Here is a 21,843-nt window from a genome sequence, read left to right as displayed (position 1 = left end):
TTCATTTGCAAAGTTCAAATGATGATTTTTGTGGTGAGGACGTAGAGGACGTATTTGTACAAGTATCTCTTTATAGTGGAATAGTGTACCACAACTCCAGTGTCTGCCAGATCTTTCTGGAGGGATCGTGCAGTCAAACGTGGGTTTTGAATTGTTTTTCTCACAATCCTGTGAGCTGTTCTGTCTGATATTTTTCTTGGTCTTCCAGATCTTGCTTTAACTTCCACTGTTCCTGATGAGTGCCATTTCTTAATTACATTCCGAACAGAGGATATTGACATCTGAAAACGCTTTGCTATCTTCTTATAGCCTTCTCCAGCTTTGTGAGCATCAACTATTTTCAGTTTCAGTTTTCTAGACAACTGCTTAGAAGAACCCATGGTGCTGATTGTTGGGGCAAGGTCAGATGAGTCTGAGCATTTAAAACCTTTGAGATTGACATCATCTGGTCTTCCCAGACGATGATTGAGAACAATCCATGACACTGACAGGTCTCAGCTTTGCAAAGGGGGCAGTGCATGCTATAAATTCTGCAGGGTGCCCAAACTTTTGCAGATGCCATTTTTTTGTTTTCTGTTTTTTTGAAAGTGTAACTGATGGAAATAAAATCTAACTTTTGTTGACATATTATAAGAATGTCTAATCTGTAATTTGATGCCTTTTGGAGATTTTTCCATCTTTTCTTGGCTTCTTTATGCACATTAATACAAATTTTTAGCTGGGGTGCCCAAACTTTCGATCCCCACTGTATATATATACACACAAACACAAATATATTTATAAACTTCTATAGTGTTTTGAGAGTGTTGCGAAAGGTTGTGAAAAGCAGGGGGGCTTTCCCACTGTCTTGGAGGCTCTGAAGGAATCAGAAGAAAGTCCAAAAACCTCCTCCTTAGAACTCCAGCGATTCTCCCTTCTCTCCCTGATTCCCCACCTTTGGGCTGGAGAATCTGGGAGGGAAGATTTTCACACAGATCGCCAGTGAAGGGCTGACATCACTCCTTCATAAACTAGCTGTTTCTGTGTCAGTCGATTGCAGATTCTCTGTGTGCAGAGAAGATCAGCAGAGAACATGTTCTATGCTGATCTTCTGTTTCATAAACCACTAATGTACTGAAATCAGCAGCGATCCTCAGGATCGCTGCTGATCTCAGTTTCATAAACGGACACCTAAATGTGACATTACAGACCAGTGTGGTGTGCTAAATGTGGCATTAGAGGACAGTTTTACAATAAATGTCACATTATAGACCAGTGGTGTGCTGGACAGTGATACAATATATTTGATATTACAAGACAGCGATGCAATTAATGTGTCATTACAGGACAGTGATACAACAAATTTGACATTACAGGCAGCGATGCAATTAATGTGTCATTACAGAACAGTGCTATACTAAATGTAGCATTATAAAACAGTGATACAAATAAATGTGGTGTTACAGGACAGTGGCACACGAAATGTGGCATTATGGAGCAGTGGTGTGCCAAATGTGGCATTACAGAACAGTGATACAATAAATGTAGTATTGCAGGACAGTAAATGTGGTGTTAAAATACAGTGGTGTGCTAAATGTGGCATTACATAAGAATGATACAATAAATATGGCATTACAGAACAATGGAACACTATATGTATTATTTCAGAATAGTGGCAAAAAAATGTGGCATTATGGAACAATGGCACACTAAATGTAGTTTTACAGAAGAAAGATGTACTAAGTGTGGCATTACAGGACAGTGATACAATAAATGTGGCATTACAGAGCAGCAATGTGCTAAATGTGGTAGTGCAGACCAGTAAAGCTTGGCATTACAGGGCAATTATACACTAACTTGGATTTATACAAAAGTCTTACATGAATATGGCATTACAGATACAATAAATGTGGCATTACAGAACAGTGGTATGCTTAATGTGGGAATGTATTATTATTATATTATCATACAGGATGTGCATTGTGCTTTCCAAAGTTAAGGCAGACATTGCAGTTACAATACAATTTGGCACAAGAGAATTCAGAGGGCCTTGCTCATTAGAGCTTACACTCAAGTTAGAACAATATCATATTATATACAGGGGTGTACTTACCAAAGGCAAACAAGGCATTTGCCTAGGGTGGCATATTTCAGGGGTGCAGCACCACCCTCCTGGAAGAAGGGACGGAAGAAGGGACACATGTGGCTTGCGTGCCAGATGGGATCTTAGAGAGGCTGAGGGCTGCTTGACTCTCGTTCTTGGAGATATCCAGAGCTGTGAAGGTAAGGTGAGTGTCTTTCTCTCTTTTGCTGAGAGGGGAGTGTTCGGTGTATGGGGGTGATGGTAGTAGAAGGCTGTCTCAGGTGGGGCAGGGGTGTTGTTGGTCAATGTCAGGCTCTCTCCAGGGGGTCAAATATTGTGTTGCCTAGGGCAGCACAAAACCTAAATTAACCACTGATTATATATAGACTGTAGACCAATTGTACCCTCTATGTAGCTTCCTAGGGCACTAACACACTAAATGTGAAAGTGCAGAATAATAGCATGTTATCTGTCTCTTCAAAAACCAACGATGGCTTACATAGCATCTGTGGATTGGCACTGTCATAAGATATTCACTATAGCATTCCAGATTCATATCACACAGAATATGATATTTTTGAAATGTTTCTTTACTTGATTGTCTTATAGTGGCACAGGGATAATGGAACACTGGATGTGGCATTACAGTACCATAGAGTGTGGACAGTGGCATGCCAGGGCATTGGCACTCCAAAGGTGGCATTGTAGAATTATTATAGATTGATCATGGCATCCCAAACAATGGCATATTGATGGTGGCATCACAAAGCAGTGGCACACTGATCCAGAATCGCACAGTGACGAATATCCAGTACTAGTTGTACAGATCATGAAATATGCTGGGAGTGAAAGCCAAATGTGTTGTGACAACTGCAGTGCGCTTCAGGCAGTCTGCCCACACCACAGCTATACATGTTATATAAATAGAATCAACAGAATATTGTCATTATTACCCCCAAAAAACCCTCAACACTATTATTCATTTCATACATCTTCGAGATGTAGATTTTGTTTTATCAGAACAGGGGCCCTGTGTCATTTGATTACAACAAATCCTCAACGTAAGGGTTTACATCCTGCACCGCAAAATGAGTTGTTATTCACAGATGAATGAACATATTGAAAAGTCACTAGGTGTTGTCCTAATACAGAAGACAGCTGAAGCTGCGCAGGAAACAGCATGTGACATTGTGAAGCCTCTGCCAACATTACAGGAGACAGGACATTCACAGTCAGCACCTGAGGACAGCCATGGTGTCACTTCAGGAGAAACTGTCCATACACAGATGTGTCACTTTCCCATCATAAAGTCCAGTTGGCATCATCCTTATGACACCTTCATAGCACAGCAGCAGACTGATGGTGGTCACTTTTGTTAAAAAAAAAAAAATTACTGGGTGCATTTAGAGTTATTTTAGAACTTTAGGTAAAAATGCCATCCTTATTAACCCCTTCATGTCCAAGGTCAAAACAAATCTTAAAAGAGAAGTATGGCTAAAGCTTTTTTGGCCATACTTCTCATTGTGGGTCACAAAAGTGCACTTAATTGTGCTCTTCTGCTGTCGGCTGACATCACAGATACGCTCCAGGCTCTGGAAGGATCCTGACAATAAGGATCCCGATTGTTAGTATGAGATTTTAGCTCAGTCTCAGTGACCTGGGAAGCATGCGATTGAACGTGTTTCCAGCACATATTCAGGAGCACATCTATGCAGCACCCAGGAATTATTATTATTATTATACAGTATTTATAAAGCGCCAATAGTTCGCTCAGCGCTGTACATTACAAAGGGGGACAGAACATGTGACAGAACAATACCAATACAATGCAAAACATGAGGGGATCGAGGGCCCTGCTCTTTCGAGCTTACAATCTAGAAGGGACGGGATAGTGGTACAGGAGGAGATAGCTGTGGGGGATGGAGTGGTAGGAAGAGTGGAGGAGGTCGGTCAAGTTAGCAGGGGGTAGGCTTCCCTGAAGAGATGGGTTTTCAGGGTGCGCCTTAAGGAGAGGAGAGTAGGTGATAATCTGATGGGTTGGGGAAGGGAGTTCCAGAGGATGGGTGACACCCTGGAGAAGTCCTGGAGGCGGGCATGGGAGGAGGAGACCAGGGAACTAGAGAGAAGGTCTTGTGAGGAGCGGAGTGTGCGTGCTGGGTGGTACTTGGATATTAGGTCGGTGATGTAGTTCGGGGCAGTATGGTGGACAGCTTTGTACGTCAGTGTTAGGATTTTAAATTTGATCCATTGCGCAATCGAAAGCCAGTGGAGGGATTGGCGGAGTGGTTGGAAAGGTGAATGAGTCTGGCAGCCGTATTCAGGATCGACTGAAGCGGGGATAGCCAGCGGCGAGGCAGGCCAGTGAGGAGGGAGTTGCAGTATAAAGCTTACTTCCTGGATGCCACATATACACTCACTGGCCACTTTATTAGGTATACTTGTTCAATTGCTTAGTGACACAAATTGCTAATCGGCCAATCACATGGCAGCAACTCAATGCATTCAGGCATGTAGACATGGTGAAGATGATTTGCTGAAGTTCAAACCGAGGTTCAGAATGGGGAAGAAAGGGGATTTAAGTGACTTTGAACGTGGCATGGCTGTTGGTGTCAGATAGGCTGGTCTGAGTATTTCAAAAACTGCTGATCTACTGGGATTTTCACACACAACCATCTCTAGGGTTTAAAGAGAATGGTCCGAAAAAGAGAAAATATCCAGTGAGCAGTAGTTGTGTGGACAAAAATGCCTTGTTGAGGTCAGAGGAGAATGGGCAGACTGGTTGCTGCGACATTCAGATGGTAGTGTCAGAATTTGGTGTAAACAACATGAAAGCATGGATCCATCCTGCCTTGTATCGACAGTTCAGGCTGCTGGTGGTAGTGTAATGGTGTGGGGGAGATTTTCTTGGCACTAGCAATGTGTACCTAATGAAGTGGCTGGTGAGTGTATGTGTTATGCACTCATGAAGGGGTTAATAAATAGCTCTGGATGGCATGCCTTGTTTGGCCAATAATGACATTTTTCATAACTAATGTGATCTAGTCGTTGGCCTTACCCCTGATCCTTATCCTTGTTAATAAACTACTCTAATGTATTAAGATTCTTTTTAAAGTTAGTTCACCTTTTTACAATAAATAAAAATGTGAACAAACTCACTACAACAGACTTTTCTGATCCACCTTCCCCCCTGGTCCCCACTGCACTTAACTTCCCTCTCCCCCATGACAGCAGCTGTAAGACCCCATTCACATGAAGCACAGACATACTTCTCAGATGCAGGGCCATCACTTAGGGGCACAGGGATGCACTCATCAGATGTGCCGGCGTCCATTTATTTCTATTGGGGCATACAGCTGCATCCCTGTGCTGGTAAAAAATGGCTGTGTTGTATCATATTGCTTGCAATGGTGAGCAGGCATGGAAAGTCTCTCTAAGCCAGGAGTGCTCAACCTTTTGAAGAGTGAGGGCCACTTAAAGTGGAGTTCCACCCTTTTTTCATGATCCTTGCCACACAATTTTTATTTATTTATTTATTTTTAAATATCTTTTTTTGCTGTCAGTATCCTGCTCTTCCGGTCCGGCCGCCTAGGCGATTTTTTCATTAGGCGATTCCCTAGGACTCTTGGGTAATCACCATTGGTTTTCCAAGGTGCCTTTGGGAAGAATGGTGAAGTCTTGCGGTATTTCTTGACCGGAAGTGACATTATCGGGAGGAATGATTGACAGGTTGCCATAAAGCAATGTGTACTACAGTATAAACAATAAAACTATAAAGGTCCCCCTAGCCTCTTTCAGCCACATCTTGTATATATACATGTATATATTCAGCATGATCTGCACATCATTGCTCTGGACCAGTTTACCTGTAGACTATGCCTGTACAATTTGTGTCAGCATAGCTGCTTGTAGACTCCACCAGAAATGTATGTGACAGGGCAACACTGCAGGAGCACAGCTGAAATCTGCTTGTCACCCCATGACAAGACTTGCCTGAACAAGATCCCCAATGGCAGGATCACTGAGTACTATTCTTCTTCTTATTATAATATAGGATTTATATAGCGCCAACTGTTTGCGCAGCACTGTACAATATCAAGGGAGACGGTACAGTTACAATACATTGAAAAACAAGATGATTAAGAGGGCCCTGCTCATAAAAGCTTACAATCTAATAGATTGTATTCTTTTAATGAAAGCTGCAAAGAAACTCTATCACTTTGCTGATGCAGCACAAACATATATGGAAAGGGCACCTCTGGCTGCAGTGAAGCAAGGAACCTCAAGGGAGTGCAGGTAAGGTAAGTATATGGTGGTCAGGGGATGTCCTTTCCACGACACTGCCATCTTGCCCTGCATAAGTAAGGTGATCGTATCTTTTTAAAGTTTAAATGAGATTTTAGTAAATAGGTTTAAAATACAAAGAATGTACTGAAAGTAATGCAAAAGTGAGCCTAACTTTTTTGTTAACTTACATAAGTCGTTCAAGCATCACATGTTGGTAGAATAACTCTTTATTTATAGCAATTCTTTTTTATTACAGCTAAATAATGAATTCCAAGCAGAAGCAGTATTGTGTTCTTGAAACAGGAGTGCAGGCTATCTGGCATCTGCAGAAGGCTACAGAATGTTTATAGAGATGACACCATTGACAAGAACCACCAATGACAAGATATTGTTTGTCAATGGTGTCGTTGTCATACACATTCTGTAGCCTTCTGTGGGTGTTGGAGAGCCTGCCATCCTATTGCAGATACTCAATGTTGCTTCTGCTTGTAATCCATTATTAACCAGCAATGAAAATGAAAAAGAGTTATCATAGAGGAAGGGTTTCTCTACCAACGTGAAATATGAATGACCTATTTAGGTTGTTTAAAGTGTTATGCCAAATTTGGCATTACTTTCAGTACAGCCCTTGTACATTTATCAGTGATTTTAAGCCCTTGTAAACCTCTAATCCTAATTAATTATTTTAACTGTGTTAATTTACTTGTCTTGTATTATTTGTCTTTCTTATTTCTTTTGATCCTTGCATTTGTTCAAATTATAGTTGTTGGCAAGGTAAATGCTGTTGACTCAGCAAAGAAAAAATAAAAGAGTTGCCTGAAATAGCCAAGGTAAAGAGGCAGTTATGTTCCTTTAGCTGGTGTTTGAATTTTCAAGGCTTCTTATGAGATCCATTAGTGTGGTTTGGAAATGTTGTTTCCTCTTGAGAATCTCAGCTGGTCGAATTTTACATTTGTGTTTTTCTTTTTTTTGGTCCTGTTCATTTTATTATCTATTATACGTTTATCTTTAAAACTGCCTGGGTACAATGAAAGTCAAGGTTCTGAAGACCCAAAACATTGTGTTATAAAAGACTCATCACATGTGACACTTCTGCTTTGTTTCAGCAATATCAGAATGCCTCAAAATTGGAACAGTTTGTGACACGTTTTCTGCTGAAGGAAACACTGAACCAGCTGCAGTCTCTCCAGAACTCATTAGAATGTGCCATGGAAACTACGGAGGAACAGACGCGCCAGGAAAGGTGGGTTTGGGCAAGAATCAAAAAGTACCAGGTCATAGAGCTCACTTCTGTTTATCATCTGGGTTCACATCCACTGCTGCTTGAATTGATTTGTACTATGTGTGTGTAGCACTACCCCCTTAGGAGTTGCTGAAGTTTTGGGTCCCCATATAGTCCTGCACAGTCAGGCAACAAGCATTTTCACATCCACTTGCATGCTGGAGTCAGTAACCAGTCCTTGAGCTTTTTTAAAGTTTTATTAGGGTATTTAAAATTTGAATGGGTTAAGGGGTGTGTGGGATGCCCAATGGAACTAAGAAACAGAGGACAACTTCCTGAACTATGTACAAGTGGTCACAGCAAACAGTCTCTTTTGGATAGCTAGCCAGCGTCTCCTGTGGTAACATCCTAGATGCCAAATACTCTTTATCCAGGTGTTCTGGATAAAGAATCCCTGAGCAGGGGATCCAGTGTCTGCCACATAAATGTTAAAACAGTTCTGGGTGGCTGGCTAAGGTGGCAGTGCCTCCTTCCCTTATCTGGCCCAGGTGGTGATGATCTACGCACTCAGTCCTTCTCCTGTGCTGCTGATGGGTGGCTGCACCAGACCTAACTGGGCCGCTCCTTCCCTGCTGCACAGCTGGTCCTCTCTCAGGGGGCAGTAGGGCATGAAGTCTTGAGTTTTCCTCCTTCCAAGGTCCCTTCCTGGAGGTGAGCCCCTCTCACATCAGGGCTTTCTCCCAGGCTCCTGCTCCTCAGCCTCACATCCTCCTCTTCCACCCGAACTCCTGTCCAACTCTCCTCCAGCTAAGCAGGCTCTCTTACTTTTAAGGGAAGTCCTGACCCCATGCCAAGCTTCCTGTTGGGAATTGGTCAGGATCCCTCAAGAATGCAGACCAGCCACTCCTTACCTCCACCCATTACTTCTAGAATTTTCTCCAAAGTTCTAGGGCAGGGGGAAGCCTCAGAGAGCTGGCCTGCAGAGCCTCTCAGCTCTGACCCAGATTTAACCTCCCTCTGACTGTTACACCTGGGCTGCTACTCAGCTCCTGTCTAACAATTGAAACTAGAGCTCCCCCTAGCTAACTAGGTGGGTGCTACATGTGAAATGTGCACATTTGTTGTTGAAAGTATTAAAACTTTTACATCAATGTCAGTCTGAATACTTATTGAAGATCTTTCATAATAAGAGAGGGAGTGGAAGTGTTGTTCGTAGCAGTTAGTCATATTTCAGTTGTGATCGCTATAGCTCAAACAGTCAAATCAAGCAACTGATCGATTGCTTTGAGGAGGGGGACATTGCTAAAAAACAAGCACAGGAAGAAGGCACACCAGCCTAGTGCATGACTGTGAGACTCTATTGAAACAAAATAAATACCAATATACCAAAAAGGAGCTAGACAAACCACCAGACACATGTCCACCAGCTAGGATGCAGCTTACGCGTTTCCAGGGCTATACCCTCTTCCTCAGAGGAAGAGGACATTTCTGACAATGGTTTGGTTTGACAGTATGGTTTCTCACTTCTTACCTTGGGAAACGGTAGAAGTCACCCTAATCCAAACTTTCCCAACCTTTATAACATGTGGAAACCCTTAAAATAATAACAATAATAATAATATTAATAACTTTCCAGCCTCATTGAACCCCTGGTAATTATTACTTTATCTACAGCTCATGGTACATTAGAGTGATGGTCACTGGCAAGAATACTTTTTACATTTGAGGTCATTGGGAAGGATCCTTCCCTTACAGATAACTAAACATTGATAGTGGTTATTTTTCCAAGAGGTAATAGTGCTCAAGGAACCCCCTAGCAACCTCTAGAGGAACCCTGGCTGAGAAAGGCTGTCTTAACAAAAATAAGTAAGGAGTTGCACCAGTCTCACTGAAGGTCGATGACTTCACTACTTACATGTTGCTGCTTTTTTATGCTGTGATTGAGTACAGCGCCTGTGGAAATAATGAAGCAGACACAACAAAGATGCTCTTCAGGACAGACTCTGTGGCTTAGACAGACAAATTTCAGGGGTGAACTACCTTCCATATCATGTTAATCATCTTCAAAATACTCATTGCTTTGTGAACTGGTAAATTGATAGAGCTATCACAACTTGTGAAGGTACCAAACCATGATTTTCAGCAAGGGGATCTCCCCACTGGAGTACAGTGCTGCAGTCCTTCAGTATCCTCCCTAAAATGAATTAACAAGTACGAAGGATGCTATTAAAGACATTGAAATGTTAGGATTAAATATCCCTTTAAATAGAATAATAATAGAGCCAAACACAGAATATGTTAATATTTGGTATTTTAAAAAGCATCAAGATTGAATATGGCACCATCGTGTAAAGATATATGGTATAGTCAAAATCAACCGACTTTCAGTGGAACTTTGGGCAAAGTAAAAAATTACATAGATGATGCAGTCTGTCAAAAACATTAACACAGCAGTCGTTGTGTTTCAGGGTCATCTATGTAACATAATTTTATTACCTGGTGATCCTGCCAGTATGTAAAAAAAGTGGCAGATAGATGGTTGAGACAAACAATTTTAACAATAACAGGGGTGTTTACAATGGTCAGCTATTATTTATTAAAACCTTTATCCTAAAGGGAAAAAAAACAAATTTTGTGGTAACTGCTTAAAACACCAACTGCTTTACATAAGAATGCTGTGCGTTTCCTGCACCATGTTAGAATACACTGCCCTTATGACCTGCATACAGGTGCTAATGGTATGGTAACAGCACCTCAGAAGCAGATTGTAAATGCAGTGTGTTTGCAGACACCCAATTGGGTGATAACACAGTACCATGCAATTTGGTGTGACATGTTTTTAAAAGGTAGTGCATGCGTTACTTTTCCCATGTTTTGGTGTGAATTGTAGCCCATTCAAATGACTGGGCTGCAAAATCAATCTGCACAGGAATGCACAAAACTCGCTGGGGAATGTGGCACATGTTCATGTGCGATCCTGGTGTGAACTGGCTCTTAAGCTTTAATTTATCAGTCAAGTCCATCTGAATCTGCTAGAACATCTAACACTACCCTCTCTCCACAAGTTGACAGTACTGATCCAAGGGTGTCTAAATTGTTCCTCCATAGATAGGAGGAGTGTAGCCACCATAAAACAGGAGTTATGTTACTGGCTGGATTACCAGGTAAATATAAATGGGAAAAGCCCACAAAATAAACATAAATACAGCAGGTAAGTTGCAATATATACAATTTCTATTTTTGGGTTGAGATACAATTTAAAACTACTAAGAACTTAGCAATTACCCTAATATTTACAACCCCAAAACCCTAAACCTTAAACTAACCCCAACAAGTAATCCTAAACCATAATTTTAACCCTTCTCTTGTCCAACAACCTTATGGTTTATTAGCCTTAATCTCATTACTGATTTTACATTTTTCAGTAATACAGCATGCCAAGAAATCAGCACTGAAAAACAAACCCACATATTTATATCAAATTCAATGGATCTACATCTAAATTTACAGTTAAGAGTTAGCAGAATAGGTCATCAGCTGAAGGATTAGACAGAAAGTAACTGTAACTTGCAGTTTACCAAATTGGTGCGACAATACAAACCAGGTTCAGAATGGCAAAAAGCAAGCATACATAACAGAATAATACAAAACAGATTGTGAAAGATGCACAAACATGGAGTCTTCACACCAATGTCTCTGTGATTCAATCAGAGTAATATGGCTGAATAACAGTCTCCATAACAGCACAGAGTCTATCTGAGAATCACTACTTCAGGAAAACAGATCAGAACGCAAACAGCAATTATCCCCATAAACAGCAATCTTTTCAGTAAAGTTCAGGGTAACCAGTTGGAGGGATCTAAGCCCTAAGACAAAGTTGCCACCCCACAGGAACTAGTATACTCTGTAGTATTTAGAATGGTGCACCCCACAGTAGCTGGGCCTCTCACTTGGCTGCAGACCACATGCCCAGCTACCTCTGCTCCGAGGTGCTAAAGGAGGGAAGATAAGTTCCTCAAGCATGTCCAGGAATCTAGGGAGTTTTGAGAAGGTTCCTCAGTTGTAAGGCAATAACAATAGAATTCAAGGATAAATTTAGGTTTACCCAAGCTAATGCTAATGCTGGAGATCCTCAGACCCCTAATGTTTGTGCATGTTCCAGGTCAGCGATAAAGGAGTCCTGCTGAACAAAAGCAAAACAGGGCGCACTCTCTTCGTGCATTAACTTAGTAAACCAAGATGAAGGGAGTTCGTCTCCCGAAGGGCGTTAGCCTACCTCACCAAGGGTCTACCATCACTTTGGGTTGTCATTATGGACTCTTCGTGTCTTTTTTTATGCCCCTTTGGTTTGTGAGAATGCATTTTATGCTTCATAATAAATTCTTGGTTTACTATGTTAAATGCACAAAGAGAGTGCGTCCTGTTTTGCTTTTGTTCACCAGTATCAAGATTTCCCGATCTTTAAGGGCTGCACCTCTACGAATGACAGTTTCAGTTATCTTAGTCTGCATGAAGATTTGAGCGCTGGTTTCGTTTGTTCATATGAAGGAGTCCTGCACAGCCCTGAAATGTTGCCCACTGTATTTTGTGATTAGTATGCAATAAATTGAATTCCAGGGATGGTAATCTTTACAGCCTGAACCAATGTAATTATTGTATGTATGTGCCATACCTGTGGGATCCCCCTGGAAACTGAAAATCAATGTAGTAGGCACTGCTACTAGTGTGATTGCCAATAGCTTCCACATCCTGTGCTGACTGGCTCCTGCAAGTGACCTCTTATGCTCATAATGCAGCAGGGCAGCCACTTGGCACAGGACCCAGCAGCTAACGGCAATCACTGTAATAGCAGTGCCTGCTACAGTGATTTCCTGCTTCCAGGGGGATCCCACAGGTATGGTACATACATACTTACAGTAGAACTCCAGGCAAAAACCTCTTTACATGTCCTTGTTGCTGATTTCCTACCTTCACTGAATATGTCATCCATTTCCTGGTTCACTCAGTAGTGGCTCTGAAATAGCCTATTCATTTTGAAATCAAACCATTATTTCCCCAGCCACTGCTCTTGGCACATCCCTTCTGTAGTTTGTTCTCCAGGAAGCAGTAACGTAGTTCAGCCCCACTTGCAGTGGTGGGCGGACCGAGACTCTCAGATACATTCAACATGTACAGGCTTAGTGTATCCTCCCATGTTTACTACAATTCCCTGTAGTTGATGGGAATTATAGTTTCCTTTACTGCAGAGAGGGAGGAGAGGATATCATTTAATCCCTGCTGTTACACCTCCTCCTTGGCAAAACAGATGCTGTTATCATTGGAATTACACAGATGTGGTCATGAAAATTCAGTTAGACTTTTCTCCTAAATAGTAAGGATTTTCAAAATTGTATTAACTGTTTAGTGTTTTGTGTAGGGGGTATACTAATGGGTGACTTTTTTTTTACCTATCCCGAGGTTCTTCTTTAAATTGACCCAAGCTGGGCCAATGTAAGTATGTAAAGATTGCTATACCTAAACTTGAGCTTTAATGACTTCACTTTGGTATACTGATGTCATATGTCTGGTCATTGCAGCACCCACAATGGGGAAAGTTCCACTATGGGGTGCAATGGGAATAAGGTACAAGTTTTGTTAAATGCCCTGAATAATACCTTTGTATGTACTAACTTAAAAAAAGTGGCAAGCACCCCAACTTATAACTAGCTTTTGCAGTAAGGTGCACATTTAAGGGCAAAACACATCACAAACAAACAAAGATTTCCCAGCACACTTACCAGCTAGCCTGCAAAAAAATGACCCTGTCTAACAATTCATGTTAAAGACAGAGGGTTGTTTACACACTTGCAAATATATGTGTAAGCTGCAGTGCCCACATCAAGGCTCCTCTGTATACTGCAATCCTAACTATAGTTTTTAGAGTCTCCTAGTTGGAGCACATATAGCAATAGATAGGTTAAGGGCAGGTTTGCCTATAGGAAGCCCAGCCCTCCTTAAAGACACATGGATGCACATGATGCCCAGCAAGAGGGCAATGGAAACTGAAGGCATCCAGCGTGTCCCAGCATCCAATTCAACCAACTGTACAAACAAATGTCTCCCTCCAGGCAACCCTTCCCTTAATCTATCCCCAGCTGTATGTGTTCCAACTTGTAGACTCTGAAAATTATAGAGTTAAGACTGCCACAGACATTGCAGCTTCCACATATATTTGCACATGTGTTCAAACAAAACCCTCTGTTTTTAACCTGACTTGTTAGGGCCAATTTGTTTTTTTCTTTTGCAGGCTAGCTGGTAAGTGTGCTGGCGAATCTTTGTTTGCTTGTGATATGTACTGACTTAGCCCAGTTCTAAGAATGCTTTGTGTTTTAAAAGTGCAGTGATGTAAGTAGGTGGTATTATTGTACATGTACAGAGCACTGTGTACTCCAGCACATCCTATAAAATGTAACTGATACTCACTCTAAGCTTTTTATCTTAACGCACCAGCTAACTGAAAGCTAAGAGACTTGCAATTAAGTAAATGACAACAAAATGTTTCAGCCTGATTAAAAGCAATCATGTATGCTAATGTCACTAGCACTTCATTGTATATGCTAGATTTTGGGGCACCAGCAGGTGCTGCTATGTATTCCAGAGCGTGCTGCTCCTAATACATCAACAAAAAAGGACTATATTAAAATTATACAAATATCCAATACATTCTGGGGACGTTGTGGCTTTGTAGCTTGGAAATGTACATATTTTTAAACCATATATAAATAATATTATATTATATTGATCGTGCATTGACATCATCATATTTTACAGAGGATATTAGCAGATCCAGTATGTACTCAGCAAACTAAGCTAACGACATCTGGGGTCTGAGGTCCCATTCACACTTAGCACATTTTTGTCTGCTGTTTCTTGCATGTGCATTTTTCTGACGACACACAAAAGACAGCCCGTTGATTGCAATGGGTTGCCCTGCACCTGGCAAAGTACTGTAGCTCATGGAGCATTTTGCTTCATCCAAGTTTGCCTGTTTTTGTGGCAAAATGCACTTTTGCTTCCCATATTTGGGGTGCCATTATCAAATGATGGCACAGCAAGCATGACACACGGTGTTTGCGCATTCCAGAAACTCACCCAGAAATGCGCTGAGTTCCTGCAATGTGCAGGCGTGAACTTGAGGCTAGGTTTAAACTATCCCGCATGGTAAAAAGTGTTTTACAGCGCAGGCTAGTGTCAGTACATGTTTGCTTTGCAAAGTGAATTTTCATTTTACAAGGAAATGTTGGCTTACCTTAACGAATACGGTGAAAAGCATTGTTGCAAAGAATATCCAATCACATGAATGATTTTTGCTTGCAGATGATTGGATGATGGAAGTCAGTAGAGCTTCACTCAGCCAATAAGCTCAGAGAAAGTTAACTTAGTTAAAGCAGAGTTCCACTCAAAAGTGGAAGCTCCACTTGTTTGCCTCCTTTCCCCCTCCACTGCCATATCTGGCACCTTTTGGGAGCGAGGGGGAGTGGATACCTGTTTTTGACAGGTACCTGCTCCCACTTCCGGCTCAGTTCGCCGCGACGAAGTAAGCCAGACGTTTGCACCCCCTCCTTCCTCCCGCAGTCTCCTGGGACCCTTCACAGGTCCCAGAAGACTGCCAGACCAATTAGGATGCACAGCGCGAAGCCACAAGCTGTCACAGCCTGGTGCCCACAGTTGTGATGCTGGCGCTGGGAAGAGAAGGGATGGTGCGGGTGAACACATCGCATGACCCCGGGACAGATTTGTGTGTGTTTAATAAAAATCGCAGCTACAGTTTTTGTAGCTGCTGACTTTTAATAAGTACAAAACTGACTGGAACTCTGCTTTAAGAGAACAGCCAATTAGCCTTTAGTAAATCAGCCCCAATGTCATTTGTATACAAACGCAGCTTATGGCTTCACAGTTTTATGATGACATAAAGGTTCAGAATTATTAAAAAACAGTATCCGTGTCATAGACTAACCAGCAGGTACAAGGTTTATATAACATAATATTGCAGCCCCGTCTTTTCAGGACAACCAGCTTGTATATCAGGTAGGCCAGTGTTTCAACAGACTCTTTACATCACATTAAACAAATATAATGTGAACTACACCTCTGAACATTGTGGCATTCATAGATGACCCCCAATGGTGTACATGTGTGTTGTTTATTATAATAAGGTAGAATTAACAACTCTCTTCATGTGAACAAAGAAAAGCTGCATTAACATAAAGGTGGAAACATAACAAATGCTCAGCTTGAAAATCTCCCCACTCATCAATACAACCCCCAGAAAGTGAGAGAACAAAATCTCTGAACACACATTACAATCTCTCATTTGCTTTTTGGCTTGCTGTGTTATTTAGGGTTCTTTATGATAGTTTATGTCTCTTTTAATGTGATTTTTTTAAAGACGTGATTGCATTATCCTAAATTAAAGGCACAATTATATCATAATGGGGAATTAAAGTGGAACATTAGTCAGAAAATTAGGTCCTGCTAGACCACTTCAGGCTTGCCCCTTTTGCAGGAATAAATGTAAAACATTAATAAGTGTCTATACTGTTTAAAATCCAGTAATAAACTGTCTCATCCTGCTCTGTACATGCTCAGTTGCTTTCTATTTTTTGTGCTGAAAATGTAGAGGCTGATCTACTAACAGCCTAAAGATTTACTGCTGCTTAAGGGCTCTGGGCTTCAGCAAAATGGCAGCCTCCAGCAAGAAGAATCAGGGCCAATGTTGGAGGCAATTTGCAGCTCACACTAATTTAGTTAGCATAATTATTAATGTGGAATGTATGTTCCTTGATAAGAAAACATTCATTTTTATCAAGTTATTATGGGTAGAGTTTAAACGTTGAAATGCATATAGGGATGTAAAGTCTATGTAGGGCCCTCCTAGTTTGCTAGGGGGAGCTAGAGTCCTGATTGATAGAGAAGGAGGGCTGAGTAGCAGTCTGGGAGTAATAGCCAGAAGGTCAAATTAAGGTCAGGAGCTGAGAGGCTCTGCAGGCTGGCCCCTCTGGAATTTCCCTCTGCTCTAGGGCTTTGGAGGAAGGCCTAGACACAGTGGGTGGATCTGAGGAGTGACTGGCTTGCATGCTTGAGGGATTCCAGCTAATCCCCACCAGAAGGCTTGGCAGGGGACTGGGACACTCTTAAACGTGTTAGAGCCTGCTCAGCTGCAGGAGAGTTGGAAGGAGAGTTTGGGTGAAAGACAGTGAAGAAGATGTGAGGCTGAAGGCAGGAGGCTGCAAGGAGGTCCAGTGAGAGGGGCCAACCCACAGGCAGTGGAGCTGGAAAGGAAGAAAGCTCAGAGCTTCACTGGCCCCCAGAGCAAGGACCACCTGTGCAGCAGGGAAGGAGCAGCCCAGCTAAAAGTCACCAACCCATCAGCAGTACAGGAGAGGATCTGAGTGTGTACCCCTGCACCCCCTGAGCAAAAAAGGGAAAAAGCATTCTGGTGGGAAACCAGATTCACCATCTATCAGAGACTGTCTATTTCTTAAAGCAACAGGCACCAGAGTTCTTCTAGGGCCTGGAATGGTACATTAAGGAGATGCTGGCTACCTCTCCAACAAATACTGTGTTGCAGAGAAGGCTTGTAAATAATTCCAGGAAGTGGTCTTCAATTTATCAGTTCCTTTGGGCATCCTGTACACCCCTAACCCTATCCCAGTTCAAATCCCCTAAATAAAACAACAAAACCAAAGATAAAGGGCCAATCTTTGACTCTGGATGCAAGCCTGTGTGAAGATACATGTTGACTGGCTGTACAGGACTCTAGGGGGACCTAAATCTTCTAGTGACTCCTAAGGGGGTAGTGCTACATCCATGTGCTGAGTTGCTCAGTATTTTATCCAGATATTTTTGTACTGGGCCAGTCCACATCCCTCCCTGTTGTCTGTAATCTGGTGATCCTGGAACATACCTGCTGGTGATCCTGGAACTACTACTACTACACTGCCCTGTACAATCAAATGGGCCATACTATCCTTCACTCTGTTGGTTATGGGGTATCATCATTTGCTGAAGTCTGCACATTGTGCCATAGCATCTGAGCTGTAGCCTCCTTGGCGGTATTCCCGAGTGTAGCTCGGGGTAAAGTTTCAGTACCACAAGCAGTAACCCCGAGCTACACTCGAGCTTAGCATGGGGCGCTGCTCCGCGATCCCTCGATTACTTAACTTGTCTTGCGCTCCTGCGATGTCCCTCCTACAGTGTCCCCAGCAATGTAATCCGTCGGATGCCGGCATCTGTCATCTGGGTTCCGTCCTCTGCGAGCGTTGAGTCGTACGGGGGATGGAACGGCAGGGAATTTGAAAATGAGAAAAAGTGACATTCACTAAAATCACATAGTAAAACATTACTGTATCAAAGCATTTCACATACATTTTGTCCCGAGTGCTTTGCCCTGTGCCCTGCCTACATTTTTACTGTTCTTTCTGCCTGGAAACTGAGAAACGTCCATGGCGTCCAAAAAGCATCCCTTTAGGTCAAAAGCGGTTTTAGACCAGCTAGAGAACAGCGATAGTAAATCAGAACCACTTGCAGAATTGAGTGATAATGATTCGTGGGGAAATTCGTCATCAGACACTGAAAACGATTTTGCGACTTTGCTCAGTGATGTGCGAACTTGGCGCTATTTTTCAAATTTCAGTGTTTTTGGTTTGATTATATTATTATTTTTTATAATTATTTATTAAATTATAATTTATGATTTCGTGTTTCAAGTTTTATCATACCCGGGATGTTTACTAGACTCTTGTTTGGACAGATTTCAGTGAGTTATTCCTAAAAATTACAGGCCAACAATAAAAAAAATACATATTTCCATGCAAAAAAATGTACTGCTTTGAGCACAGAAATATGGACATAATCAGACCGCTAGGGAGGTTAATGGCAGACTCTGAATAGCACAGACAGACAGCAAAGCAACAAGACAGAAGTCTACCTAGAAGGCTATAAAAAAAAAAGATAGAAGAATCTTATGTGTGCAGCGACTTGCATTTACATATGCATGATCATTTTTTAAACAGAAAGAAAATATTAAACCTTCTAGGGCCATAATCTGACCATATATAGATACATAATTAGACTGTGGCCAATGGACCACCATTGGTCCATATGCTGGTGCCAGGTGATTCCTGGTCAACGATCCTACGATGCTGAAGATAGAGATGTCATTTGTGGTAGTGAGGTGGACAGGCACCTCCAATTTACAGAGGGCTCTGTCATTACTATCATGGACTAGTACGGGATGTCTAAGTGGCCAGTCACCAGTGCTGTCATGTGGGAGGAAGGCGAGTAAGTCACATGGCACTCAAAATAACTGGATATATTTTCTCTGGTGGCTGAAAGGGAGGCCAAGTGATGTTGGAGCTAAGGGAAGGTAATTTTGATCCCACCAGCAGCCTTTAATCTAGGTGAACCTGCATAGGCAAAGCACAGGGTCAGTCTGAACAGTTCTGCAGATTTTATAACTTTTAGAACCACAGGTGTATGGGCTGCTTTTCAACAGTAGCACAGATCTGCTCATGACTTGAATAGCCAGATGGAAGATGCAATATAGCTCTTGTAGGATCACTTCTTCCCACATAATAAGCATGTTGCATGTGTAACAGCTTCGGTATTGTGTACATAGGAGAAAAGAGGACATGCTTTTTGACGTCTATCATTAAAGATGTATGGCTCTATGCTGCCATCAAATCCATCTCCCAAGCACGTCCAAATCAATGTTCTCCTTTTTTTTCTGTCTCTGAGTTAAACTTGTGACATCTGTTTATTTCCAGGCAAGGACCTACAAAGCCACATGTGCTTTCAATTCCATGGACAGGAAAACGATCCAATCGAAGACTTCAGAGAAATAACAGTTTTTCACCTAACAGCCCTCAGTTTAACATTGGTATATTTTTTTTTTTATTAAACACTTTAAAAATGTATAATATACAGGACCTAAATAGCTCCCTTTTGTATGGTAATTATTTAAAAAAAATTTAAAATTTTAAATACAATTACAGTTTTCACATTAAGACAGAAATTCCCCATAAATGTAAAAGTAAATATATTATAAAAATAGTAAATACAGCAATGCAATGTAAGCAAACATGGATATGACATACAAATGTGTGCATGGAAGAAATTTTAACTGTAATCTATTATGTTATGTTAGCTAAGGTTTTAAACACAATTGCTGAATTGCAGGTTCATTGCTGTTTCACAATGGGTCAAATTTGCTTGTATATTAAGTCAACATTTTTAATCTTTAATCTTTATACATATAAAATGCAGCACTGAATATTAAATAATTGAAGGTAAAATATATCACCAGTGCTAACTGGATAATGTAAATCAAACATATATGCAAAAATAGTCAATATATAACTAAGTGGTGTGATGAACAAATATAAATCCATCCAAAAAAATATCAAGGTGACAAAAAAAAAATTCAATGTAGGTGTCCTTGGCACTACAAGACACAGCAGTATCGTGTTCAATTCCAAGCAGGTGCTGTGAAATCCAGTGAAACAGTCCACCACCGCTATGCACTCACCAGAAAGCTACTAGTATAGTAGCAATGATATTGGTCCCTCAAATGGAGACTCAGAATCTTTGACCAAAAGGACTTCTCCTATGGAAGAAAGCTCACCACAGAAGCCCAGAAATTTATATATAGTGTATTACTTTAGTTGTAATGACATGACGTGAAGGAAGTGGCTGTATCCGTGTTGCTGATTTTCCTTTTTACCCGTCGATTGGAGAGCTCTACAGAGAGTCTACTGTTTCCACAGATTAAGGGTTCTCCTCTCCACAGGATGTGGCTGCTTTCTAAATAAAGAAGATATTTAGGAAACCAGCTTTCTAAACAAAACCTGCTTTAGGGGCCAATTTACATCTATGTGTTTTGTTAATAGGCATCCATGCATGTTACGTACATTGATGCATTTTGGTGCCATTCCTTTTGAATAGCACCCCCACACACTAAGGCAATGCATGCCCCAATGCCTGGAAATACATTATAGTGCATTATAAAGAAAAACAATGTGCCAAATGCAATTTTTGAGATGTTTTGGTGCATCAGCAGCCCCTTATTATTCAATGGGCTGCACTAATGGCATGCACATTAACGCAAGACCTTACACACATTAATGCATGTGGGCCCTTTGTCTTTGCACCCCTTTTATTTATCTGATTTAGATTTTAACTTTATTGTATATATGACACAAACATACATTTGCAGTATGGTATAGCCATCCTTCTTTTTGTTGACTGCAGTAGAACCCTTTTTCATATGTATAGGAAATCGTTTTTTTTTAACAAAAATCAGAGAAGTAGTGTATCTGTTGTACTTCCTATAGACCTGCCCACAGTTCATGTAGGATGCAGTAGGGAACTGGTGGATTGTACACCCATGTAATCATAGGAAAATAAGGATCTTCACCAGCACACCTTATGTCGTAATAATATTGTCCTTTATTCACATAAAGCAAACGGGCATCACAGGCGGATGTTCTAGGACCTTGTAGGATTTCTTATGTTCCTTTAACACAAATCAGTACTAGAACATTTGTGGACAGCCTATTGTCATGAAGCAGTATACCAATATTATGCTAGCCTGAGATGGCATTCTAACATGGGGACAATGAGATGTCATTATGCTGAAGCCATGTTGGAGTTTCTCAGAAAGTTTATCTTGCTGTTCTCTTGTGTCATGAATGAGAATAATTAGAACCCTCCACAAGCACAGAAAGCACATACATAGCATGATTTCAGCACAACCTCCACTGAGCCTCAGAGACCTGGAGGACATGCATTTGCAGTAGTTCCACTAGTATTACCATACGCCGTTCAAACATTTTAGGTTCGTTACGTAATAAATCCTAACGTCTAAACAAATGTTGAACATAGAGGTACGTGCTAAATCGTAACAGCATTTAAAGAGTTTTCCTGTAGGGCCTCTACACTGAATAGTTATTCCTGTCTACTTAAGAAAGAAATCCTGAATATTTTCCATTCGATTATTTATTTATTCTTCCTGTAGGCTTGTTAGACGAAGACAACCAGTGGATGACCCAGATAAACAGACTTCAGAAACTAATTGATAGGCTGGAAAAAAAGGTACTGAAATTTGTCGTTATTTATTTATTTATTTTGCAAGAGCCAGTCTTCCTTGTTTATATTGAGCTAAAAAAAAAAATAAAAAAACGCTAATGTTAGGTGTGTTTTTAGAGTACGTGCTTGTACTTAAGGCTACAGGCAA

General features: G+C 41.2%; 1 protein-coding gene across 1 annotated transcript in view; it reads left to right on the top strand.

Annotated features, from left to right (window-relative positions):
• Nucleotides 1-21,843, top strand: part of NECAB1 (N-terminal EF-hand calcium binding protein 1) — a 261,178-nt gene that overhangs the window by 203,960 nt on the left and 35,375 nt on the right. The window contains exons 6-8 of the mRNA XM_089679686.1: nt 7,453-7,589; nt 19,376-19,488; nt 21,625-21,701. Coding sequence (XP_089535812.1) covers nt 7,453-7,589; nt 19,376-19,488; nt 21,625-21,701 — 327 coding nt within the window. The remainder of the gene's footprint in view (nt 1-7,452; nt 7,590-19,375; nt 19,489-21,624; nt 21,702-21,843) is intronic.

This window comes from Staurois parvus, unplaced genomic scaffold (genome assembly GCF_062004578.1).
Source record: "Staurois parvus isolate SC_StPar_1 unplaced genomic scaffold, SC_StPar_1.0 ptg000230l, whole genome shotgun sequence".
NCBI lineage: Eukaryota > Metazoa > Chordata > Amphibia > Anura > Ranidae > Staurois > Staurois parvus.
This window is presented reverse-complemented; position numbering and strand designations above follow the sequence as displayed.